This window comes from Ovis canadensis, chromosome 5 (assembly GCF_042477335.2).
Source record: "Ovis canadensis isolate MfBH-ARS-UI-01 breed Bighorn chromosome 5, ARS-UI_OviCan_v2, whole genome shotgun sequence".
Taxonomy (NCBI): Eukaryota; Metazoa; Chordata; class Mammalia; order Artiodactyla; family Bovidae; genus Ovis; species Ovis canadensis.
This window is the reverse complement of record NC_091249.1, coordinates 40,182,202-40,202,430: the sequence shown is the minus strand read 5'-3', so window position 1 is coordinate 40,202,430 and position 20,229 is coordinate 40,182,202. Positions and strand designations below refer to the sequence as shown.

General features: G+C 38.8%; 2 protein-coding genes and 1 pseudogene across 3 annotated transcripts in view; all 3 read left to right on the top strand.

Moving 5' to 3' along the window:
- LOC138441134 (large ribosomal subunit protein uL16-like) overlaps positions 1-20,229 on the top strand; it is a 790,661-nt gene that overhangs the window by 236,344 nt on the left and 534,088 nt on the right. The window lies entirely within an intron of this gene.
- Positions 2,058-2,447, top strand: LOC138441746 (large ribosomal subunit protein eL27-like; annotated as a pseudogene).
- GRAMD2B (GRAM domain containing 2B) overlaps positions 13,457-20,229 on the top strand; it is a 122,497-nt gene continuing 115,724 nt past the window's right edge. The window contains exon 1 of one of the 2 annotated variants that reach the window (XM_069589533.1): positions 13,457-13,755. In XM_069589533.1, coding sequence (XP_069445634.1) covers positions 13,628-13,755 — 128 coding nt within the window. In that variant the 5' untranslated portion in view covers positions 13,457-13,627. The remainder of the gene's footprint in view (positions 13,756-20,229) is intronic. The other variant, XM_069589532.1, reaches the window with a different exon arrangement.

Here is a 20,229-nt window from a genome sequence, read left to right as displayed (position 1 = left end):
ACTCTTCAGAGTTTCTCGAAGATTGGTTAACCTCTAGAAGATGTGGAAAAGACAACAGGCCCTGGCAGCAAAGAGGAGCATCCAGCAGACATTCCAAGCACAGCTCATGCCCTGGAAGAGTAGGCTCCAGGGGAAAGCAGTGAAGCCAAAGGATCCTGACCCGGAACTGTGACAGGTCTCAGACCTGGAAAAAGTAGTTAAGTGTAGAATGATGCCACTTTGCTGCATTAAAGGTCTTTTGGGTATCTCTAGGACAGAAAGTCTCCACAGGAAGGAGATCCTATCAGGGGTAGTTCCTATGTTTAATCAAGGATTTGAGCACAAACAAGAGTGGTCCCTGGTGCTCAGGAATCTCTGATATAAATGCCTTTTGCTTATAGGCTGATTGCAAAGGAGAACTGGTAGAGTTTAAAGTTCTTCATGTCATTCAAGCTGAAGAGGGAGAACTCAAGCAGAGGGAGACCATGAACAATTCTAGGGAGGACTTGGAAGTATGGCTGCAATCTGGGACACAGTTTGTCCAGGAGAACTCATTATGTCATATACAAGGGAAAGAGGATGATTCCATACTTGCACTGTTACTCATGCAACTTGCTGTGCAACTCCGCAAGTTTTGGTTCTAAGTTCCTTTTAATTTAGAAAGACAGATTAGGTTTTAGGTTAGTTTCTTTGACTTCCTTATAAGCAGACACTGTAGATTAGGCTTTTGGTTCTTTGACTTTTACTGTGTTTATTAGTTCAAAGTCTGTGAAACTACTAGCAGGGCACCATGTATGTGGCAAGGCGTTGAATTTTATTTTAATTCCTCTACAGTTCCAACTATGAATGCAACTGCTTAAATATCCCTCAAAGAATCCTATCTGCAAAAGATTCTCTTCTGGGAAGGTGATCAGTCTCAGCCTAGACCCAGGGCAATTAATAGAAGGCCTCAGAATGACATCTGAAGGCGTCACAATAGGTACACACGGACACTGTGAAGGCATACACTGCATGAGGCATGATGGGAACATAAAGTGTAATATAATATGTGAGTAGGTTGAGGAAATCAGGAACAGGAGCCATGTGTTTTATTTTCCTTTCAGAAAGACTGTATAATAGCGGAAAGACTTTGGATTCCATAGGCCTGCATTTAAATTTCAGCTCTGCTGCTGTTCAACTGAACGTGTGAACTAGCAAAAGAAGCTGCTTTTCTTGAGTTCAGTTCCCTTATCTCTGAAATGATGAGAAATATACCCGTTTCCTAGCATTACAGGAGGGTTAAATAAGTTTCTATATGTAAAGTGCCAGGAATACAGAAGTTACACAACTAATAAATTCACTCCTACTCTTTACCCTCCCTCCCTGAAAACCTAACAAGAAACACTGGAACACAGTTGCTCAGAGAAATGGTGTGTCTCCTCAGCCCCAGGATGACCCAGGCAACCCCCAAACCTCGCCTTACTCTGTAGAGTTTGCACAGAAACACAGGGCAGAATTCAAACTCTGGCTTACCAGGAAGCTCACGATGGCCTCTGGCCAGTCTGGGCTAAACTCGCCCTGTGGCTATGGAAGGGCAGCTATTCCTAGCTTTATATACCTATACCTAGGTTTGAGTCTCACCTTGGTCACACACAAGCTGTGAGATGCGGGATGAGTTCATAAAACTCACAAGCCTCAGCTTTCTCCTCCACAAAATGAGGATGAGAACTCCTTTATGGGTTATTTCCAGCATTGAACCGGAGAAGGCAATGGCACCCCACTCCAGTACTCTTGCCTGGAAAATCCCATGGATGGAGGAGCCTGGTGGGCTGCAGTCCCTGGGGTCGCTAAAAGTCAGACATGACTGAGCGACTTCACTTTCACTTTTCACTTCCATGCATTGGAGGAGGAAATGGCAACCCACTCCAGTGTTCTTGCCTGGAGAATCCCAGGGACGGGGGAGCCTGGTAGGCTGCCGTCTATGGGGTCACACAGAGTCGGACACGACTGAAGCGACTTAGCAGCAGCAGCAGCCAGCATTGAATACATACATGTTAAGAGGCCTACCACTAGCTGTAGTCCCAACTGGTGCTGCTGAAATGGGCAAGTTCATGAAATTCAATATTATGGATCTGATCTCGGCCAGATGCTACTCTAGACACGAAGTGGTCATAATGAAGAACCTTGATAATAGCACCTCAGGCCAACCCTACAGTCATGCTCTGGGGGCTAGAATTGACCACAAACTGACAGCCACCATTAACAAGATGAAAATTGTTAAGAGGTCAAAGATCAAGTCTTTCATGAAAGTTTATAATTATAATCACTTCATGCCCCACAAGCTACTCTGTGGATATTCCCTTGGACAAAATCACTGTCAATAAGGATGTCTTCAGAGATCCTACTCTCAACAAGACACCAAGGTCAAATTCAAGGAGAGATATAAGACCCACAAGGACAAATGGCTCTTCCAGAAGCTGCAGTTTTAGGTTTGTCTTGTTTCAGTCATTTACAATACAAAAAAAAAAAAGCCTACTACCATCACCACAAATTTGGTGATCTTTAAAAAAAACTCTGCTAATTTGTTACCCAATTAGGTCATCAGCTGCGTTTTTTAAAATTAGTAGAGAATATTTTTCACTTATTTATTATCCATGTATATTTCTTCTTCCATAAATTTCACACTTCTATCCTAAGTCACATCTTAAAGATACCATAAAATAACTTTTTAAGACTAAACTGACACAGACAGTACCATCACAGTGAGTTGTTGTAAATTCAGCCCAGCCTCACCATTCATTACCGTTTTTTTTAATGTTACAAGATGAATGCTAAACTGAAGAAAAGTAATCAACAATAAATAGAAACATATTAGTAAGTGAATCTCTTTCTGTTTGCCGGTCTTTAAGACTGGTCTTTTAGTTCATTCCCTTCTAAATGCTTGAAGATTTTGTAGAAAATCATTACTATTAATATTTTTGTTATATCACTATTACAAACAGGTGAAATAAACAACCACCTAAAAAACATGATTTCAGGATTACCAAAAAGGATAAAGGGAAAATACCAAAAATGCTGCTCCTGGACTTATGTAGACCAGATCTTACGAAAAAGATAAAAACACACGGCTTCAAAAGAAACAGTGTTGATCAAATTAATTAATTGTTAATAAGTTTCTAATTATATTATTAAAATAGTTAGCCAGAAATAAAACCTAACAACATTTACAGTCAATTCATTTTCAACAATAATGTCAGGAAAACTGGCCAAAGAGTTAAGTGCTGGGACAACATGCAAAAGAATGAAGTTAGACCCCTAACAAATAATACATTTAAGAATTAACTCAAAGTGGATCAAAGACCTTCAGTTCAGTTCAGTCGCTCAGTCGTGTCCCACTCTTTGTGACCCCATGAATCACAGCACGCCAGGCCTCCCTGTCCATCCCCAACTCCCGGAGTTCACTCAGACTCACGTCCATCGAGTCAGTGATGGCATCCAGCCATCTCATCCTCTGTCGTCCCCTTCTCCTCCTGCCCCCAATCCCTCCCAGCATCAGAGTCTTTTCCAATGAGTCAACTCTTCTCATGAGGTGGGCAAAGTACTGGAGTTTCAGCTTTAGCATCATTCCTTCCAAAGAAATCCCAGGGCTGATCTCCTTCAGAATGGACTGGTTGGATCTCCTTGCAGTCCAAGGGACTCTCAAGAGTCTTCTCCAACACCACAGTTTAAAAGCATCAATTCTTCAGTGCTCAGCCTTCTTCACAGTCCAACTCTCACATCCATACATGACCACAGGAAAAACCATAGCCTTGACTAGATGGACCTTAGTTGGCAAAGCAATGTCTCTGCTTTTGAATATACTATCTAGGTTGGTCATAACTTTCAAAGACCTTACACTAATGTAAATGCTAAAATGATAAAACTCTTAAAAGAAACATAGGAGTAAATCTTCATGACCTTGGGTTAGGCAATTATGTCTTATGTATAACACCAAAAGCACAAGTTTGATAAAAGAGAGAATTGATAAATTGGACTTAACCAAAATTAAAACTTTTGTGCTTCAAACATCACCATCAAGAAAGTGAAGAGAAACCTATAGAATGGGAGAAAGTATTGTAAATCACATATTGGAAAAGGTACTTATTTCCAGAATATATGAAGGATACAGCTCAATAATAAAAAAGACAACCTAACTTGAAAATGGGCAAAGGATTAAACAGATTTTTCTCCAAATAAGAGTTATAATGGCCAATAAGCACAGAAAAACGCTCAACATCATTTGTCATTAGGAACACGTAAATAAAAACCATAATGAGATATCATTTCACAACCACTAGAATGTCTACAATCAAAAAGAAAAAAATAATAAGTACTGGAAGGCATATGGAGATATTGCTGGTTGGAATATAAAATGGTGTAGCCACTTTGGAAAGCAATTTGATGGTTCCTTAAAAAGTTAAACATAGCAATTTTACTCTAAGGTATACAACTAAGATAATTGAAAATGCATGACCACACAAAACCTGTACTCAAATTCCATAGCAGCATTACTCATAAAGCCAAAAAGTGGAAACAATTCAAATACCTATCGCCTGAAGAATGGATAAATAAAATGTGGTATAGTTATTTGGTTGTTGTTTAGTCACTAAGTCGTGTCCAACTCTTTACAATCCCATGGACTGTAGCCCACCAATCTCCTCTGTCTATGGAATTTTCCAGGCAAGAATACTGGAGTGGGTTGCCATTTCCCTCTCCAGTATCCACAGAGTTGAATATTATTTGGTCACAAAATGGAATAAATTACTGATATATGGTACAATGTGGATGAAATCACATGTTAAGTGAAAGAACCCAGTGGAACATGCTAAGTAAAAGAAGCCAGTCAAAAAAGATCACATATACTATGATTTCATAGTATGATCTCATTTATATAAAATAATCAGATAAGTTACTTACTTTCTCTCATATAGGGCAGTTACATTAGTAGATTAGCAGTTGCTGAGGGTGGAGAAAGGAGGTTGTGAGGGGATGGAGAGTAACTGCTCATGGGGTACAAGGCTTCTTTTTGGAGTGAGGAAAATGTTCTAAAACTAGAGATGGTGGAGGTTGTGTAACTTTGTAAATAAACTAAAAACCACTAAGTTATACACTTTAAACAGGTGGAGTTTATATTATGTAAATAATATGTTAGGCTGTTTGAAAGCCTTGAAAAACAGATAATTAGTTACTGTACATAAGGCCCTATGATTTTATTATAAATTTTCCAGGCAAGACTGTTGGAGTGGGTTGCCTTTTCCCACTTTTATAAATGTTGATAAAAATAATTATGAAAGTTGGTAATAATTATAGCAACTTACCGAGTGCTCCTTATGTGCCAGACAATATTCAAAGTCTTTGCAAGTATTAACTAATTTGCTTTCCCAACAAACCTATTGCTGCTGCTGCTGCTGCTGCTAAGTCACTTCAGTCGTGTCCGACTCTGTGTGACCCCATAGACGGCAGCCCACCAGGCTCCCCCGTCCCTGGGATTCTCCAGGCAAGAACACTGGAGTGGGTTGCCATTTCCTTCTCCAATGCATGAAAGTGAAAAGTGAAAGTGAAGTCACTCAGCCGTGTCCAACTCTTAGCGACCCCATGGACTGCAGCCTACCAGGCTCCTCCATCCATGTGATTTTCCAGGCAAGAGTTACTAGAGTCGGGTGCCATTGCCTTCTCCGAACAAACCTATTAGGTAAGTACTATTACTAGTCTCATTGCACAGATTAGAAAACTATAGCTAATAAGTTGCATCATAAGAATTCAAGCACAGAGAGTCGGTGTTTTTAAATAAAATGTGTACTGGCCCTAGAATCCAATAGCAAAATATAGGGAGAAAACTCCCTGAAATTCAGAAAGCTGGAGAAAATTTTAAATATTATGATTAATGACAAAGCCTAAAAAAGTTAATATCTAAAAGAAAAACTGCTGCTTCACACAATAGCAGTAAGAAATGAAGTGTATAAAGACAACAGCAAATACAGGTGAGCTGCTGCTGCTCCCTGATATGTTATTCTCCTGTGAGTGACAAGAGGAGGAACCCTGTAGACCCTCATGGTGTGAACAGAAGCCAGGTTACCAGGCCAGGAATGAAGAGAGAGTCCAGGAGGCAGCCCCACCTCTGCCACTATATAATTATTCACATGACCTTGGGTGAGTCATCTAACCCTTCTGGATACATCTATATTGTGAAATATCTTTAGGTCCCTTTTTGTTTTAAAATCTCATTATCTACCATCTAGTCACTAGACTAGAAACATCTTGGCCAGTGTTGTGCTTACTCCCAAACAAATCTTGCTCAAATCTGTTTCATGAAATTCTCCAAACATGTCTTTTCTGGCTCTACATCAACTTCTCTAGCCCCAGATGCTCCAGCTGTAGGCGGGGAACTGAAAAGATGTATCTGTTTATTCCTCACTTTGAATGCAAGACCCCTTAGAAATGATAAAAATTTGTTTAGTAAATGTTGAATATTTTTCCAGGATTAACAATTTGACAGTCCTTTAAAGTAAAACATGGCAAATAGATGGGGAAACAGTGGCAGACTTTATTTTGGGGGGCTCCAAACTCACTGCAGATGGTGATTGCAGCCATGAAATTAAAAGATGCTTACTCCTTGGAAGGAAAGTTATGACTAACCTAGACAGCATATTAAAAAGCAGAGACATTACTTTGCCAACAAAGGTCCATCTAGTCAAGGCTATGGTTTTTCCAGTAGTCATGTGTGGATGTGAGAGTTGGACTATAAAGAAAGCTAAGCACAGAAGAATTTATGCTTTTGAACTGTGGTGTTGGAGAAGACTCTTGAGAGTCCCTTGGACTGCAAGGAGATCCAACCAGTCCATTCTAAAGGAAATCAGTCCTGGGTGTTCATTGGAAGGACTGATGTTGAAGCTGAAACTCCAGTACTTCGGCCACCTGATGTGAAGGGCTGACTCGTTGGAACCCTGATGCTGGGAAAGACTGAGGGCAGAAGAAGAAGGGGATGACAAAGGATGAGATGGTTGGATGGCATCACCGACTCAATGGACATGAGTTTGGGTAGACTCTGGGAATTGGTGTTGGACAGGTAGGCCTGGCATGCTGCAGTTCATGGGGTTGCAAAGAGTCGGACACAACTAAGTGACTGAACTGAACTAGAGTAAAACATAATTTTGATGATGCTAAAATATTCACTGTGACTATTCCTGGGAACTGAGGATTATAGGTGATTTTAAAATTTTCTTTATATTTTGTATATTTTGTCTTATAAACCTTATGGTAAAACATTATGAACCACATTAACCGCATTATTTAACCACAATAAAAATAATACCAAAAAATCCACTATGGGGACATTAAAAAATCATATACTGTTCATAAATATTTCCCTGGAAATTATTAATATTACCAACTTGTATAAAATCAAACAAAACAATATATACTATAACTCCTACACAATTTATCATATGCCTGTTGTTATTGTTGTTCAGTCACTAAGTCATGTCCAACTCTTCACAACACCATGGACTGCAGCACACCAGGCTTCCCTGTCCTTCACTATCTCCCAGAGTTTGTTCAAATTCATGTCCATTGCTTCAGTGATGCAATCTAACCATCTCATCCTCTCCCACCCTCTTCTCCTTGTCCTTTAATCTTTCCTAGCAATCAGAAGCTTTTCCAGTGAGTTGGCTCTTCACATCAGGTGATCAAAATATTGGAGCTTCAGTTTCAGCATCAGACCTTCCAGGGAATACTCAGGGTTTATTTCCTTTAAGATTGACTGGTTTGATCTCCTTGCTGTCTAAGGGATTCTCAAGAGTCTTTTCCACCACCACAATTAGAAAGCATCAATTCTTCAGCACTCAGCATTCTTTACGGTCCAGCTCTCACATCTGTACATGACTACTGCAAAAAAGGCGGGAGGAGAAGGGGATGACAGAGGATGAGATGGTTGGATGGCATCACCAACTCAATGGACATGAGTTTGAGTAAGCTCCAGTTGGTGATGGACAGGGAAGCCTGGCATGCTGCAGTCCATGGGGTCACAAAGAGTCTGACACAACTAAGCAACTGAACTGAACTGGAAAAACCATAGCTTTGACTATATGAACCTTTGTCAGCAAAGTCATCTTTGCTTTTTAATATGCTGTCTAGATTTGTCATAGCTTTCCTTACAAAGAGCAAGCATCCTTTAATTTCATGGCTGCAGTCACCATCTACAGTGATTTTGGAGCCCAAGAAAATAAAATCTGTCACTGAGTTTATCTTCTCCCCTTCTATTTGCCATGAATTTGATGGGACCCGATGCCATAATCTTATTTTGTGAATGTTGAATTTTAAGCCAGCTTTTTCACTCTCATATTACACCCTCATCTAGAGATTCTTTAGTTCCTCTTCACTTGCTGCCACTAGAGTGGTGTCATCTGCATATATGAGGTTGTTGATATTTCTCCCAACAATCTTGATTCCAACTTGTGATTCATCCAGTCCAGCATTTCACATGATATACTCTGCATATAAGTTAAATAAACAGGGTGAGCCAGTCTGTTGTTCCATGGAACGTTCTGTTTCATTCAGTTGCATTGTTCTAACCCGCATTCAGGTTTCTCAGCAGACAGATAAGGTGGTCTGATACTCGCATCCTTTTAAGAATTTTTCTCAGTTTGTTGTGATCCACACAGTCAAAGACTTTCATGTAGTAGTCTGTAATTCCCTTGCTTTCTCAATGATCCAATGAATATTGGTAATTTGATCTCTGATTCCTCTGCCTTTCCTAAACCCAGCTTCTACATCTGGAGGTTCTTGGCTCACATACTGCTGAAGCCTAGCTTGAAGGATTTTTAGCATAACCTTCAGTTCAGGTCAGTTCAGTCACTCAGTTGTGTCCGACTCTTTGCGACCCCATGAACTGCAGCACGCCAGGCCTCCCTGTCCATCACCAACTCCCGGAGTTCACTCAAACTCACATCCATCTAGTCAGTGAAGCCATCCAGCCATCTCATCCTCTGTCATCCCCTTCTCCTCCTGCCCCCAATCCCTCCCAGCATCAGAGTCTTTTCCAATGAGTCAACTCTTTGCATGAGGTGGCTAAAGTATTGGAGTTTCAGCTTCAGCATCATCCGTTCCAAAGAACACCCAGGACTGATCTTTAGAATGGGCTGGTTGGATCTCCTTGTAGTCCAAGGGACTCTCAAGAGTCTTCTCCAACACCACACTTCAGAAGCATCAATTCTTCGGCGCTCAGCTTTCTTCACAGTCCAATTCTCACATCCACACATGACCACTGGAAAAACCATAGCCTTGACTAGACGGACCTTAGTTGGCAAAGTAATGTCTCTGCTTTTGAATATACTATCTAGGTTGGTCATAACTTTCCTTCCAAGGAGTAAGCATCTTTTAATTTCATGGCTGCAGTCACCATCTACAGTGATTTTGAAGCCCAAAAAAATAAAGTCTGCCATTGTTTCCACTGTTTCCCCATCTATTTCCCGTGAAGTGACTAGCGCGCTAAATGAGCACAATTGTCTGGTAGTTTGAACATTCTTTGGGATTGGAATAAAAACTGACTTTTTCCAGTTCTGTGGCCACTGCTGAGTTTTCCAAATTTGCTGACATACTGAGTGCAGCATTATCTTTTAGGATTTGAAATAGCTCAGCGGGAATTCAATCATCTCCACTAGCTTTGTTTGCAGTAATGCTTCCTAAGGCCCCACTTGACTTCACACTCCAGGATGTCTGACTTTAGTTGAGTGACCACAGCATTATGGTTATCTGGGTCATTAAGACCTTTTTTGTACAATTCTGTGTATTCTTGCCACCTCTTCTTAATCTTTTCTGCCTCTGGTTATGTCCTTACCATTTCTGTCCTTTATTGCACCCATCTTTGCATGAAATGTTCCCTTGATATCTCCAACTTTCTTGATGAGATCTCCAGTCTTTCCCATTCTATTATTTTCCTCTACTGCTTTGCATTGTTCATTGAAGAAGGACTTCTCTCTCTTTCCTATTCTCTGAACTCTGCATTCAGTTGGGTATATCTTTCCCTTTCTCTCTTTTCGCTTCTTGCCTTTCTCCAGGTTATTTGTAAAGCCTCCTCAGTCAACCACTTTGCCTTTTATAATCTCTGTTTATAAAGATATAGCATTGTGACTTACTGGAAAGCATCAGAAAAATGAGGTATTTCCATCATTGGTGGTCTCACTTAAAACTGCCTTCTAGTTGTCAGTTTTTGTCTTGTTTAGTTTTATTTATTAATCTCCCTTTCCATGGAAAGATATGAAAGGTCTCTGCTATCTTTATTTTCATTGTATTCTGGTTGTTATCATAGATCATACTTTTTTTTTTTTGCCAATGTCTCTGTCACCTGGTCTTTATTTCCATTTTTCCACATAAAAATGAAAGTTGTAGCAAAGGCTAAAAGTGCCTTGAGTACAGGCCACATCTAAACACAGCCAAAGGGGTCAAACAGTGGCAGCTGAGTGTCTGCAGGTGTAGATTAATGCACAGCTGTCAACTGTCACCCATTTAAAAACTAATCAGTCATATTTCTTTCAGTGGTCATGTGCTATCAGAACCTTATTCCTGTTTGAATATAAAGTGCAGACATAACTACTAGCAAAATTTTTAAGACTGATCATAGGTAGCTCATATCAAAAAGTGGAATTCAGTTGAAAAGCCGTGACTGAATCCCGCCTTCAGACAAGTTTAGGCTGCCCCTCCCACCAGCATCTGTAGTTTCACACTGACAAGTTCTAGGGAGGGCATGAGCACTCCACTTTTCTGCCACTTTCTACAGACTTCTACGCCCTGTCTGCCCTGTCGTGGTTTTACTTATCTTCTGGGTCTTGAAGGCATTTGAGTTTGTGACCCATGCTCTAGAATTTCAGCAAATCTCATCTCTGACACACTTTCTTATGATAAGGAATGAACTCAATATCTTACGTAGGAGTTCAGGCAGTACTGTTTCCACTACTTCAGGGCTGCCTCCCGTAGGCTAGTCATTGCTGCCGCTATGACACAACCATATCACCGGTGATTGCAGCAGTGAATTCACTCATCCCCCTCTGCTTCTAAAGCATTATGATTTACTGCTTTCCTCCCTCTTTCACTGGTTAGTTAACTTTTCAATTACGTATATTTTCTCTTCCTAGCTACATATTGGAGCAAGGACCCATTTCTTTAAATACCTTTGTATCACTCACTGCAGCCAGCTTGGAGCCTTGCTGATAAAATATTGTTGACTGAGTGAATATTAAGAAATCTTCTCTATTAAAAAATATGTCCAAAGACTGGTTGCTAACCCTTAGATTTCTTCCTTTTGAGACATTTTGTCCTGAGTTAAGCATTGCCCCCAGTTAAAATCCAAACCAGCCTAGGAAACAGTAACATTATGTTTCATTAGTTGTAGTATCTGTGCTGATGAGACTTTTTTATTTATAAGGAGCAGAAACTACCTTATAGGTTGCTATTCTAGAAGTTTGGTAATGGATTTTTTTTTATTGAAGTATAGTTGGTTTACAATGTTGCCTTAGTTTCAGCTGTACAGCAAAGTGATTCAGGTTTTATCAATAGATAGATTATTCTATTACAGGTTATTGTGAAATGCTGAATATAGTTCCCTGTACTAGACAGTAGGCCCTGGCTGTTTATCTATTTTATATATAGTAGTGTGTATCTGTTAATCCCAAACTCTAAATTTATCCCTCCCCCACATTTCCCCTTTGGTAACCATCAGCTTGTTTTCTATGTCTGTGAGTGTGTTTCTGTTTTGCAAATAAATTCATTTGTATCACTTTTTAGATTCCACATACAAGTGGCATCATATTTGTCTTCCTCTGTCTGACTTACTTCATATGATAATCACTACGTCATGATGGGTTTGATTAATCCATCCACTTCAGTATAAATTACCTTACTTAATATCTTTCTAACATAATTGCAACACAAAAGGGGTACATAAGGGGAAACATAAAGGGAAAAAGAGAAATATGTATATTCCACTATTTAAAAAAAATAAGGAGGGAAGCTGGGTGCAATGCGCCACCAGAATTGTAACAAGACGACACTTGGAACCAGGGTGACCACCCGCTTTGGTTTGCCCAACCCTAAGAGGTTCCTAGGATATTGGGCATTCAATGTTAAAAATTAAGGGTATTCTGGACAAACTGGGATAAACTGGTCATTTTGGTAGGCACCAGTAAAATCCTACTGAAATATACACTTTGTCTAGTAATTTCAAAAGTATGCTTAGAGTCAGTACAGTGCACAGAAATGCAAAAACCTACCCCTGGCCGGTTGTCAGCTGGTTAGAGCAAAGTGCTAACAAAAGCAAGGCTAAAGGTTTGATTTCCCAGGAAACTTTGCTCTCTTCCACTATCAGAATCTGTGTACTTCACTTAAGGCAGTCATTCTCCAATGTCACTGACTAATCACAAGGGGAACAGAAGAGAGAGAATATAGTTCCTTTGAACTATAAATCCTTCCCTGCCACTAGTAACACTGGTGAAAAACTGATGTTTTTCTTGTGAAGAAACATTAAGTGACCAACGATCTGAAGATCATCACATGTAAATTCATTTTCCCTCCTGCTTTTAGTGGGCTTCCCTGCTCTCTCAGACAGTAAAGAATCTGCCTGCAATGCAGGAAAACTGGGTTCAATCCCTGGATCAGGAAGATCTCCTGGAGAAGAGATTGCCAACCCACTCCAGTATTCTTGCCTAGTGAATCCCATGGACAGAGGAGCCTGGGAGGGTACAGTCCACTGGGTTACAAAGAGTCGGACAGGACTGAGCAACTAACACTTTCACTTTCACACTTTTAGTAGGGTTCTAAATAACAATAATGATAATATGTAGAATATTCTCCAATATGATTTCCTTCTAATCTTGTGGGAGACACATGGTTGATATGCTTGGCCGGGTTGGGATCGCCTGTGCTTAGACAGCCAGCATGCAATGGATGGAGTCTGAGCCTTTAACTCCTAGTGTTTTTTTGTTTGTTTGTCTTTATTGTCATTACCATTTTGGTACCGAGTACAGTTTTCTATAACCAGCAAAATACATAGCCTGAATGTTGAGGCTCCCTTAACTTTGAACGTATCACTTCCATAAGAACTCTAGAGCTCTCCAGGTCCCAGAGACTCAGCACCACAGCACACAGCCTCCTGCGTGTCTTACCTAACATGGGCTAGTTATTTCCTATACGTGTAAAGGTGTCAAGCACATTCCCTGCCCTTTTGATCAGACTCAGGAGGTTAAAGAAAACATTTCTGCTTTTAATGTTTCATTACTGCCTGTCTCTGCATCTCGTTCTTTTAAGTCTTCGAGTTTCCATAGACATTTCTGCCTAAATCCAGAGTCATATGGTGTTCCTATTAGTAAACTGAAAGCTGAGTCTACCAAACATGTTTATTTCTCCTTCAGAGCAAATGTGGGTAGGATGAAAACCACTCCATGTTATACTTACATGTTACTCATTAACTGGCTTCAAAAAAAAAAAATCACCTCAGCTAGATTAGGAGTCATGTGAAGAAAGAGCTTCCTGCAGTGCAGAAACAGAACAAGGCTGAAACTCAGATATTTTCACATTATTGGGGAGCTTGGAAAATGAGCCCTTGAGTTTACTTCTTGAGTTGGTGATTGACAAGTGTACAATGGTGAAGAAAAGGCTCTCATCAGGCAGTGACACAACGTTCCGGTCTGAGATTCCAGGCATCCCAGGCAAGTCGGGTGCAGAGGCCCAGAACAGCATTCCTGACAGCCCCGGCTCAGTGTTTCTCAGGTGGGTACACCCTCTCTGCCCGCCCCCAACCCCATGGCTTCGGCCACCCAACAGATGCTGCTTGGAGAGCTCCTTCCTCATCCCCAAAGGGAGGATTCTGCCAAAGAGAAAGAGAGGGCACAGCCCAGGCCCCTGGGCTGGTAGATTTTAAGGGAGTACGCAGAAAAGGATGTGATTTGCTGAGCAAACAGAACTCTTATCACCGTGAAGGGACAATAATTGTTGTTGACTTCTTAGTACTGTTTAATACGTACTGGAAATCTGGCCAGCTATGCAGTTACTTGATCCTTGACCCCCTCACAGGTTCACAGTAAGTGAAACCAAACTATTGGTGGTGGTGGTGTGGTGGTTGTTGTTTGGTTGCCAAGTCATATCCAACTCTTTGAGACCCCATGGACTGTAGCACTCCAGCCTTCCCTGTCCCTCAGCATTGCCCAGAGGTTGCCCAAGTTCATGTAAAAACAGCTAAACCAAAAACCTTCCTTTGCTGTCAAAATTATGGTATAAGTATCAGAATATGCTGTGTGCTTAGTCATTCAGTTGTTTCCAACTCTGTGTGACCCCATGGACTGTAACCCGCCAGGCTCCTCTGTCCATGGGGATTCTCCAGGCAAGAATACTAGAGTGGGTTGCTATGCCCTCCTCCAGGGGATCCAACCTAGGGATCAAACCCAGGTCTCCTGCACTGCAGGCAGCTTCTTCACTGTCTGAGCCACCAGGAAACCCAAGTATCAGAATAGTAATTATTAAAATTTCAAAACAGTTTCCTTCTTTGGAGCTTTCTAAATTAAATGTTAATACTGGCTGTGGTCTGGTCCTGCTACTTACTGTAAAACGATTTATAGCAGCTGTGACTAGATTCAGAACATATCTTTTTTAGCTATAATTGTTAATACCTACATGAACACCACTCTGATAATTTATATTTTTAATGAAAATTCATTTATCTACTCTTTATTCATTTTGTCTCATAATAATTTTCCAGCAACTTATACAATGGGGAAACCAAGTGCAGGTGGAAATCTGTTACAAGAAAAAGTTTCTCATCCAACTTTTTTAAAATTGAGGTTTAGTTGATTTACAAAACTATATTAGTTTCAGATATACAATGCAATCAAATTTTTATAGATTATAACTCATCCAGCTTTGGTGTAAATTTTTTTAATGGAGGTGACATTGGTCTATAATATTATATGTTTCGTGTTTATAACATTTTATTTCTACTTCTATATATATTACAGCATGCTAACCACCTAAAATTTACTTTCCATCTGATGTAAACGTTAATGTAACTTCCATGTAAAGTAATCAAGTCAAGGCAGAAGAGGAACCTCCATATCTGAACTTCACTTTTGCATAGCACCATATCCAGAAAGTCAATTGTCTGATTTATTTTTTAATCATTTTAAATCATTTACACAAAAAAGTACTCAAAGTTATAGCTTTTAAAAATTAAATAGAAAATAAAGAAATCCCACTAATAGTATTCACATATTAGACTGTCAGTTTATGAAGACAAATTCATTTTTTAAAAGTTTTTGAGATCAAGAACCTGAATTTACATAAAATGAATCTCAATCCACTTACTTAAAGTTAGTTTAATTTTTCCACCCATCAATAAAATAAATCTGCCTTACTTGCATTATAGCTGTTTGAGTAAGAGTACAATTCTGATTGAAAATGTAAAACTCTTAGATTATTTCCATAGTTTCCTGAAATTTATTTAATTACTTTGTCTACCTAATCTTTCTCTCACATTGACTGTAGTGCAAACTCTTCTTGTAGCTCAAGATCTAACCAGGAAAAATTAAATTAAATGTATAAAAGTATTAAAATGTATAAACATGCAAAATATAATTTAGGTAAATATAATACATATGACTTAAATAAATATAGATAAATGGAATACTAATAAAATAAAAACCTGCATCAAGCCATATTGAAGACTTTCTAAAAACAGCCCAGGCCTATTTCACCTGCATCTTTGAATATTCAACATTAAATCTATATATTAGTATATGTAAGGTTTTTTTTAAATGTATATTGGAACCTATCTTAAAACATTATTCATACCTCCAAATATTTTGGCTCTAGAGGAGTTTTAGTCTAGTTGAAAGATCTACTTAACATATTGCATATAAAATCTTTTAAAATAATTTTTTGAAGCACTCAGTCATGTGTTGGTTAATTATTTGAGGTCAAAAATCAGATAGAAACCAACAAGGACCTACTGTAGAGCACAGGGAACTATACTCAAAGTCTTGCAGTAACCTAAAAGGAAAAAGAATCTGAAAAAAATATACATATACAAATAACTGAATCACTTTGCTGTACACCTGAAACTGACACAACCTTGAAAATTAACTATACTTCAATTTAAAAAAGAATCAAAAAAGATAAACACTTCCCTTTACCGGCTAAGTAAATGTTGGCAATTTATGTGGCTGTTGTATTATCCCATTATCTTTCCCATGAACTAAAGCTAATCAAATGTACCCTCATATCAACAAACTACTCAAACAGACACATACAATTTATGCAGTTTTTTCTTTCAATCATTCAGTTCAACAAAGATTTATTGACTAAGCATTATATGCCAGGCTATGTGGAAGACACAGCAAGTACAATCAAAAGCAAGATAGACCTAGTCCCTGTCCTCATGAAAGTTATGAGCTTAATATCGAACATAGGCAAAAAAAAAAACTATAAATTAGTGCATATATACATGCATAATTTAAATACTGATGTATATTATTACAGGAAACAATTACAGGGCAGAGATGGAGAATAAGATGGGGAAAACTACTTTAGGTGAAGTGGCAAGTTAAGGACTCTCCAAGTGATAGTTAGGCTGACTTTGAGGATGAAGCAGCCAAGCACAAAATGACTGAGAAGGAGCAAGTTGCTCTCAAGTGGAGAAGACATGTGTCCTGGGGAACCACAATGGGCACCTGATGAAATCAGAGAGACAAGCAGAGGATGAGGAGTTTAAAATTCTAGTCTAACTGAGGTGGGAAACCACTAGAAGATTTAGGGGAGTATCATGATGTGATGTTCCCTTTTGCCCCTCTCTGGATATTTCCTGTTTGTTGCTCATTCAAGCAATGCTCCACCTTGCCCAGGTGTCCGGTGTGCTTATGCAAGAGTCTCTCCAAGGTACCTACCTAGGAGAGGAACAGTGGGGCCATATTATGGACATGATTAACTTTACTCATCATGTCAAATTCCATTTCAAAGTTCTGTCATTGATGCTACTACCAGCAGTTATTCTGCTTCATCAACACTGCCATTATCTAAATTTTCACTTTTTTCTAATCTGCAGGGTATGAAATGTCATTTCAAAATAAATGGTTTTAATGTGCATGTCTCTTATTAAGACAAGAGAAGCATCTTTTCAGTATGTTTATTGGTCATTTTCATCTCCTCATCTTTTAAATTACTGCTTATGAATTTATGACCCTTTGGGGAAGCAGAAATGGAGAGAGAGAGATTACTAATTTTTCCTTATTTTTAGATAGCTTTTGAAATACTCCCAATACTGATCTTTCGTTAGCTATGCGTGTTGCAAATGTTTTATTCCAGCATATGACTTGTCTGTTCATGTTGCCTATTATGTCTGAGCTCTTATTTTTAACTTATTAGTTTGCTTATTTTATTTAAGTATAGTTGACTTACAACATTTCAGGTGTACAACATGGTATTCAATACTTTTATAGACTATACTCCATATAAAGTTACTATAAAATATTGACTACATTCCCTGTACTAAACATTACATCCTTGTCAATTATTTATTTTATACCTAGTAGTTTTTACCTTTTAATCACCTTGACCTATTTTGTCCCTGACCCTACCACTCTCCTCTGTGGTAATCACTAGTTTGTTCTCTGTATCTGTGAGTCTATTACTGTTTTGTTATATTTTTTCATTTGTTGTCTTTCTCTGACTTATTTCACTAAACATAATGTCCTGCAGGTCCATTCATGTTGTTGACAAAATTTCAATCTTTTTATAGGTATATGAGTAATATTCTGTTGTGTATCTATACCAAGCATTTATCCATTCTTCTGTTGATGGACATTTAAGTTGCTTCCATATCTTGACTTTTATAAATAATGCTGCTATGAACACTGAAGTGCATACATCTATTTGAATTAGTGTTTTTGTTTTCTTTGTATAAATACCCAGAAGTAAAAATACTGAATTGTATGGCAGTTCTATTTTTAAGTTTGTGAAGTACCTCCATACAGTTTTTCATAGTGGCTGTACCAATTTACATTCCCACCAATAGTGCATGAAGTTTCCCTTTTTCCCATAGCCTCACCAATGCTAGTTATTTGTTATCTTTTTGATAATTAGCTGTTCTGACTGGTGTGAGGTGATATCTCATTTTCTTAATAATTTGCACTGTCTGTTACTTAAGAACTCCTTCCACTCTGAGGTTATAAGAATGTGCTTGTGTATTTTCTTCTAAAAATATGTTTTCTTTTCAAACTAGGATCCTTTATGTATTTGGAATTTATCTTTGTTTCTGGTGTGAATTAAGGCATCATCTAATCATTTATAGGGATAATGAATTCTTCCCTGGTGGCCTAGACCATAAAGAATCCATCTGCAAGGCAGGAGACTTGGGTTCAATCACTGGGTTAGGAAGATCCCCGGGTTAGGAAGATCCCCTGGAGCAGAGCATGGAAACCCACTCCAGTATTCCTGCCTGGAGAATTCTATGGCCAGAGGAGCCTGGCAGGCCACAGTCCAAGGGGTCACAAAGAGTCGGACATGACTAAGCCACTAAGCACAGTACAGCACATGTATTTGGAATTATTTTTGTTTCTGCTGTGAATTAAGGAATCATCTAGTCATTTATATGGATAATGAATTATCCCAGCTTATTTATCAAATAGACTTTCCTTCCCCATTAATCTGCAATGCAGTTCTATCACACATTGCTATCTTCATTACTGTCACTTACAAGGAAAGTTTTTTATCTGATAAGACAAGACTTCTTACCTACTTCAGAAGTGATTTGCTACTTTTGACCCTTTGCTCTTCCATTTAAATTTTAGAATGTGGCTTGTCAAGTCAAGATTTATTTTTAAAGTTGAAATTGCAGAAAATCTATTGCTCAATTTGAGAAAATGTGACATTTCATGGCGTTCCATATACCTACTCATATACATGATGGGGCCTCCATTTATTACGTCTTTAATATCCTTTGATAAAGTTTTTGAGAATTCTACACAGAAATCTTGCACATCATTTGTTAGACTTATTCCTAGGTACTTTACACCTTTGTTGTTTTTGGAAATTTTAATTGGATTTTATTTTGTTGATGTACAGAAATATAATTGAATTTCTAAATTGATCTTATATCCACATTCTTGCTAAATCTTATTAATGTTAATAATCTGTAGACTGTGTTTTTTGTAGACAATAATATTATTTGATAATTTAAAAAAAAATTTTTACCTTTCTGAACTTTAGTCCTTCTAAATCTTTTTTAATTATACAAGCAAGGAACTCCATATAATGTTGAGTATAAATACTAATTCCAGGCTTTCTCATTTTGTTCCTAATTTAAAATGAAATGCTTTTATTTCAGATTTTATCAACTTTTCTGAGGTTAAAGAAGTTTCCTTCTTGTTGAGGGTTTTTAAATGGTTGTTGAATCTATTGAGTGCTTCTCTGGCCTCCACTAAGAGGATCCTCATTTGAAAATCTCTGGCACTCATAAAGCACCCAGCACTTCATTTGAAGTTCATGAAAAGTCATCATTTCCCAAAATACAGAACACTGGAAGGCCTTGAAAAACACGAATTGCTTTAAGCTTCATAAATAGACTGGAAAAGGCTCTGATGAATTAACAGTTCAATAACTTAGTCACTCAGCAAATAAAAATCAGGTATTTTTAAGTTAGTTTTTGGAGATTTACTATACAAATTAGCCATTAGGTCTACTGCTTTAAAAAAAATTTTGTTTCTCCAAAATATTTCTTTTTAGATTGTCAGTCTATTTCCATTTTAGGCAAAGATGAAAGTTGCCCAGTGAAGCTAATGTGTTAAAAGGGGCACCGTGGGCTTTGGGGGCATAAACAAGGGCCAAGGTGACAACAAAAGAGGGCAAATATGGGGCAGTACCGAGCTGGAATGTGAAACGAGGATGGGGCCAGTGCTGGGCTACGGTTGGGGACCACTCCAGGCTGCAGTGGACGATGAGCTCGGTAGGGTCAGAACAGCCTTGAGTCGCTCTCACTGTGCCTCCCCTTGGTGGCTCCAGTGACCCTGCTTCCACTCCTCTGCTCGTCAGTTGTCATCAGCGAGTGGTAGAGGAGACGTTGACCCTTCTTCCCTTCCACTCTCCCCTCCCAAGAGCCTTGCTTTTTCTTAGCCAGTCCCATTTCTGCAATTAGGGAAAGGACAGAAGACTATCTGGTACCTGAAGAACAGGAACATGGTAGATACTATGATCCATTGG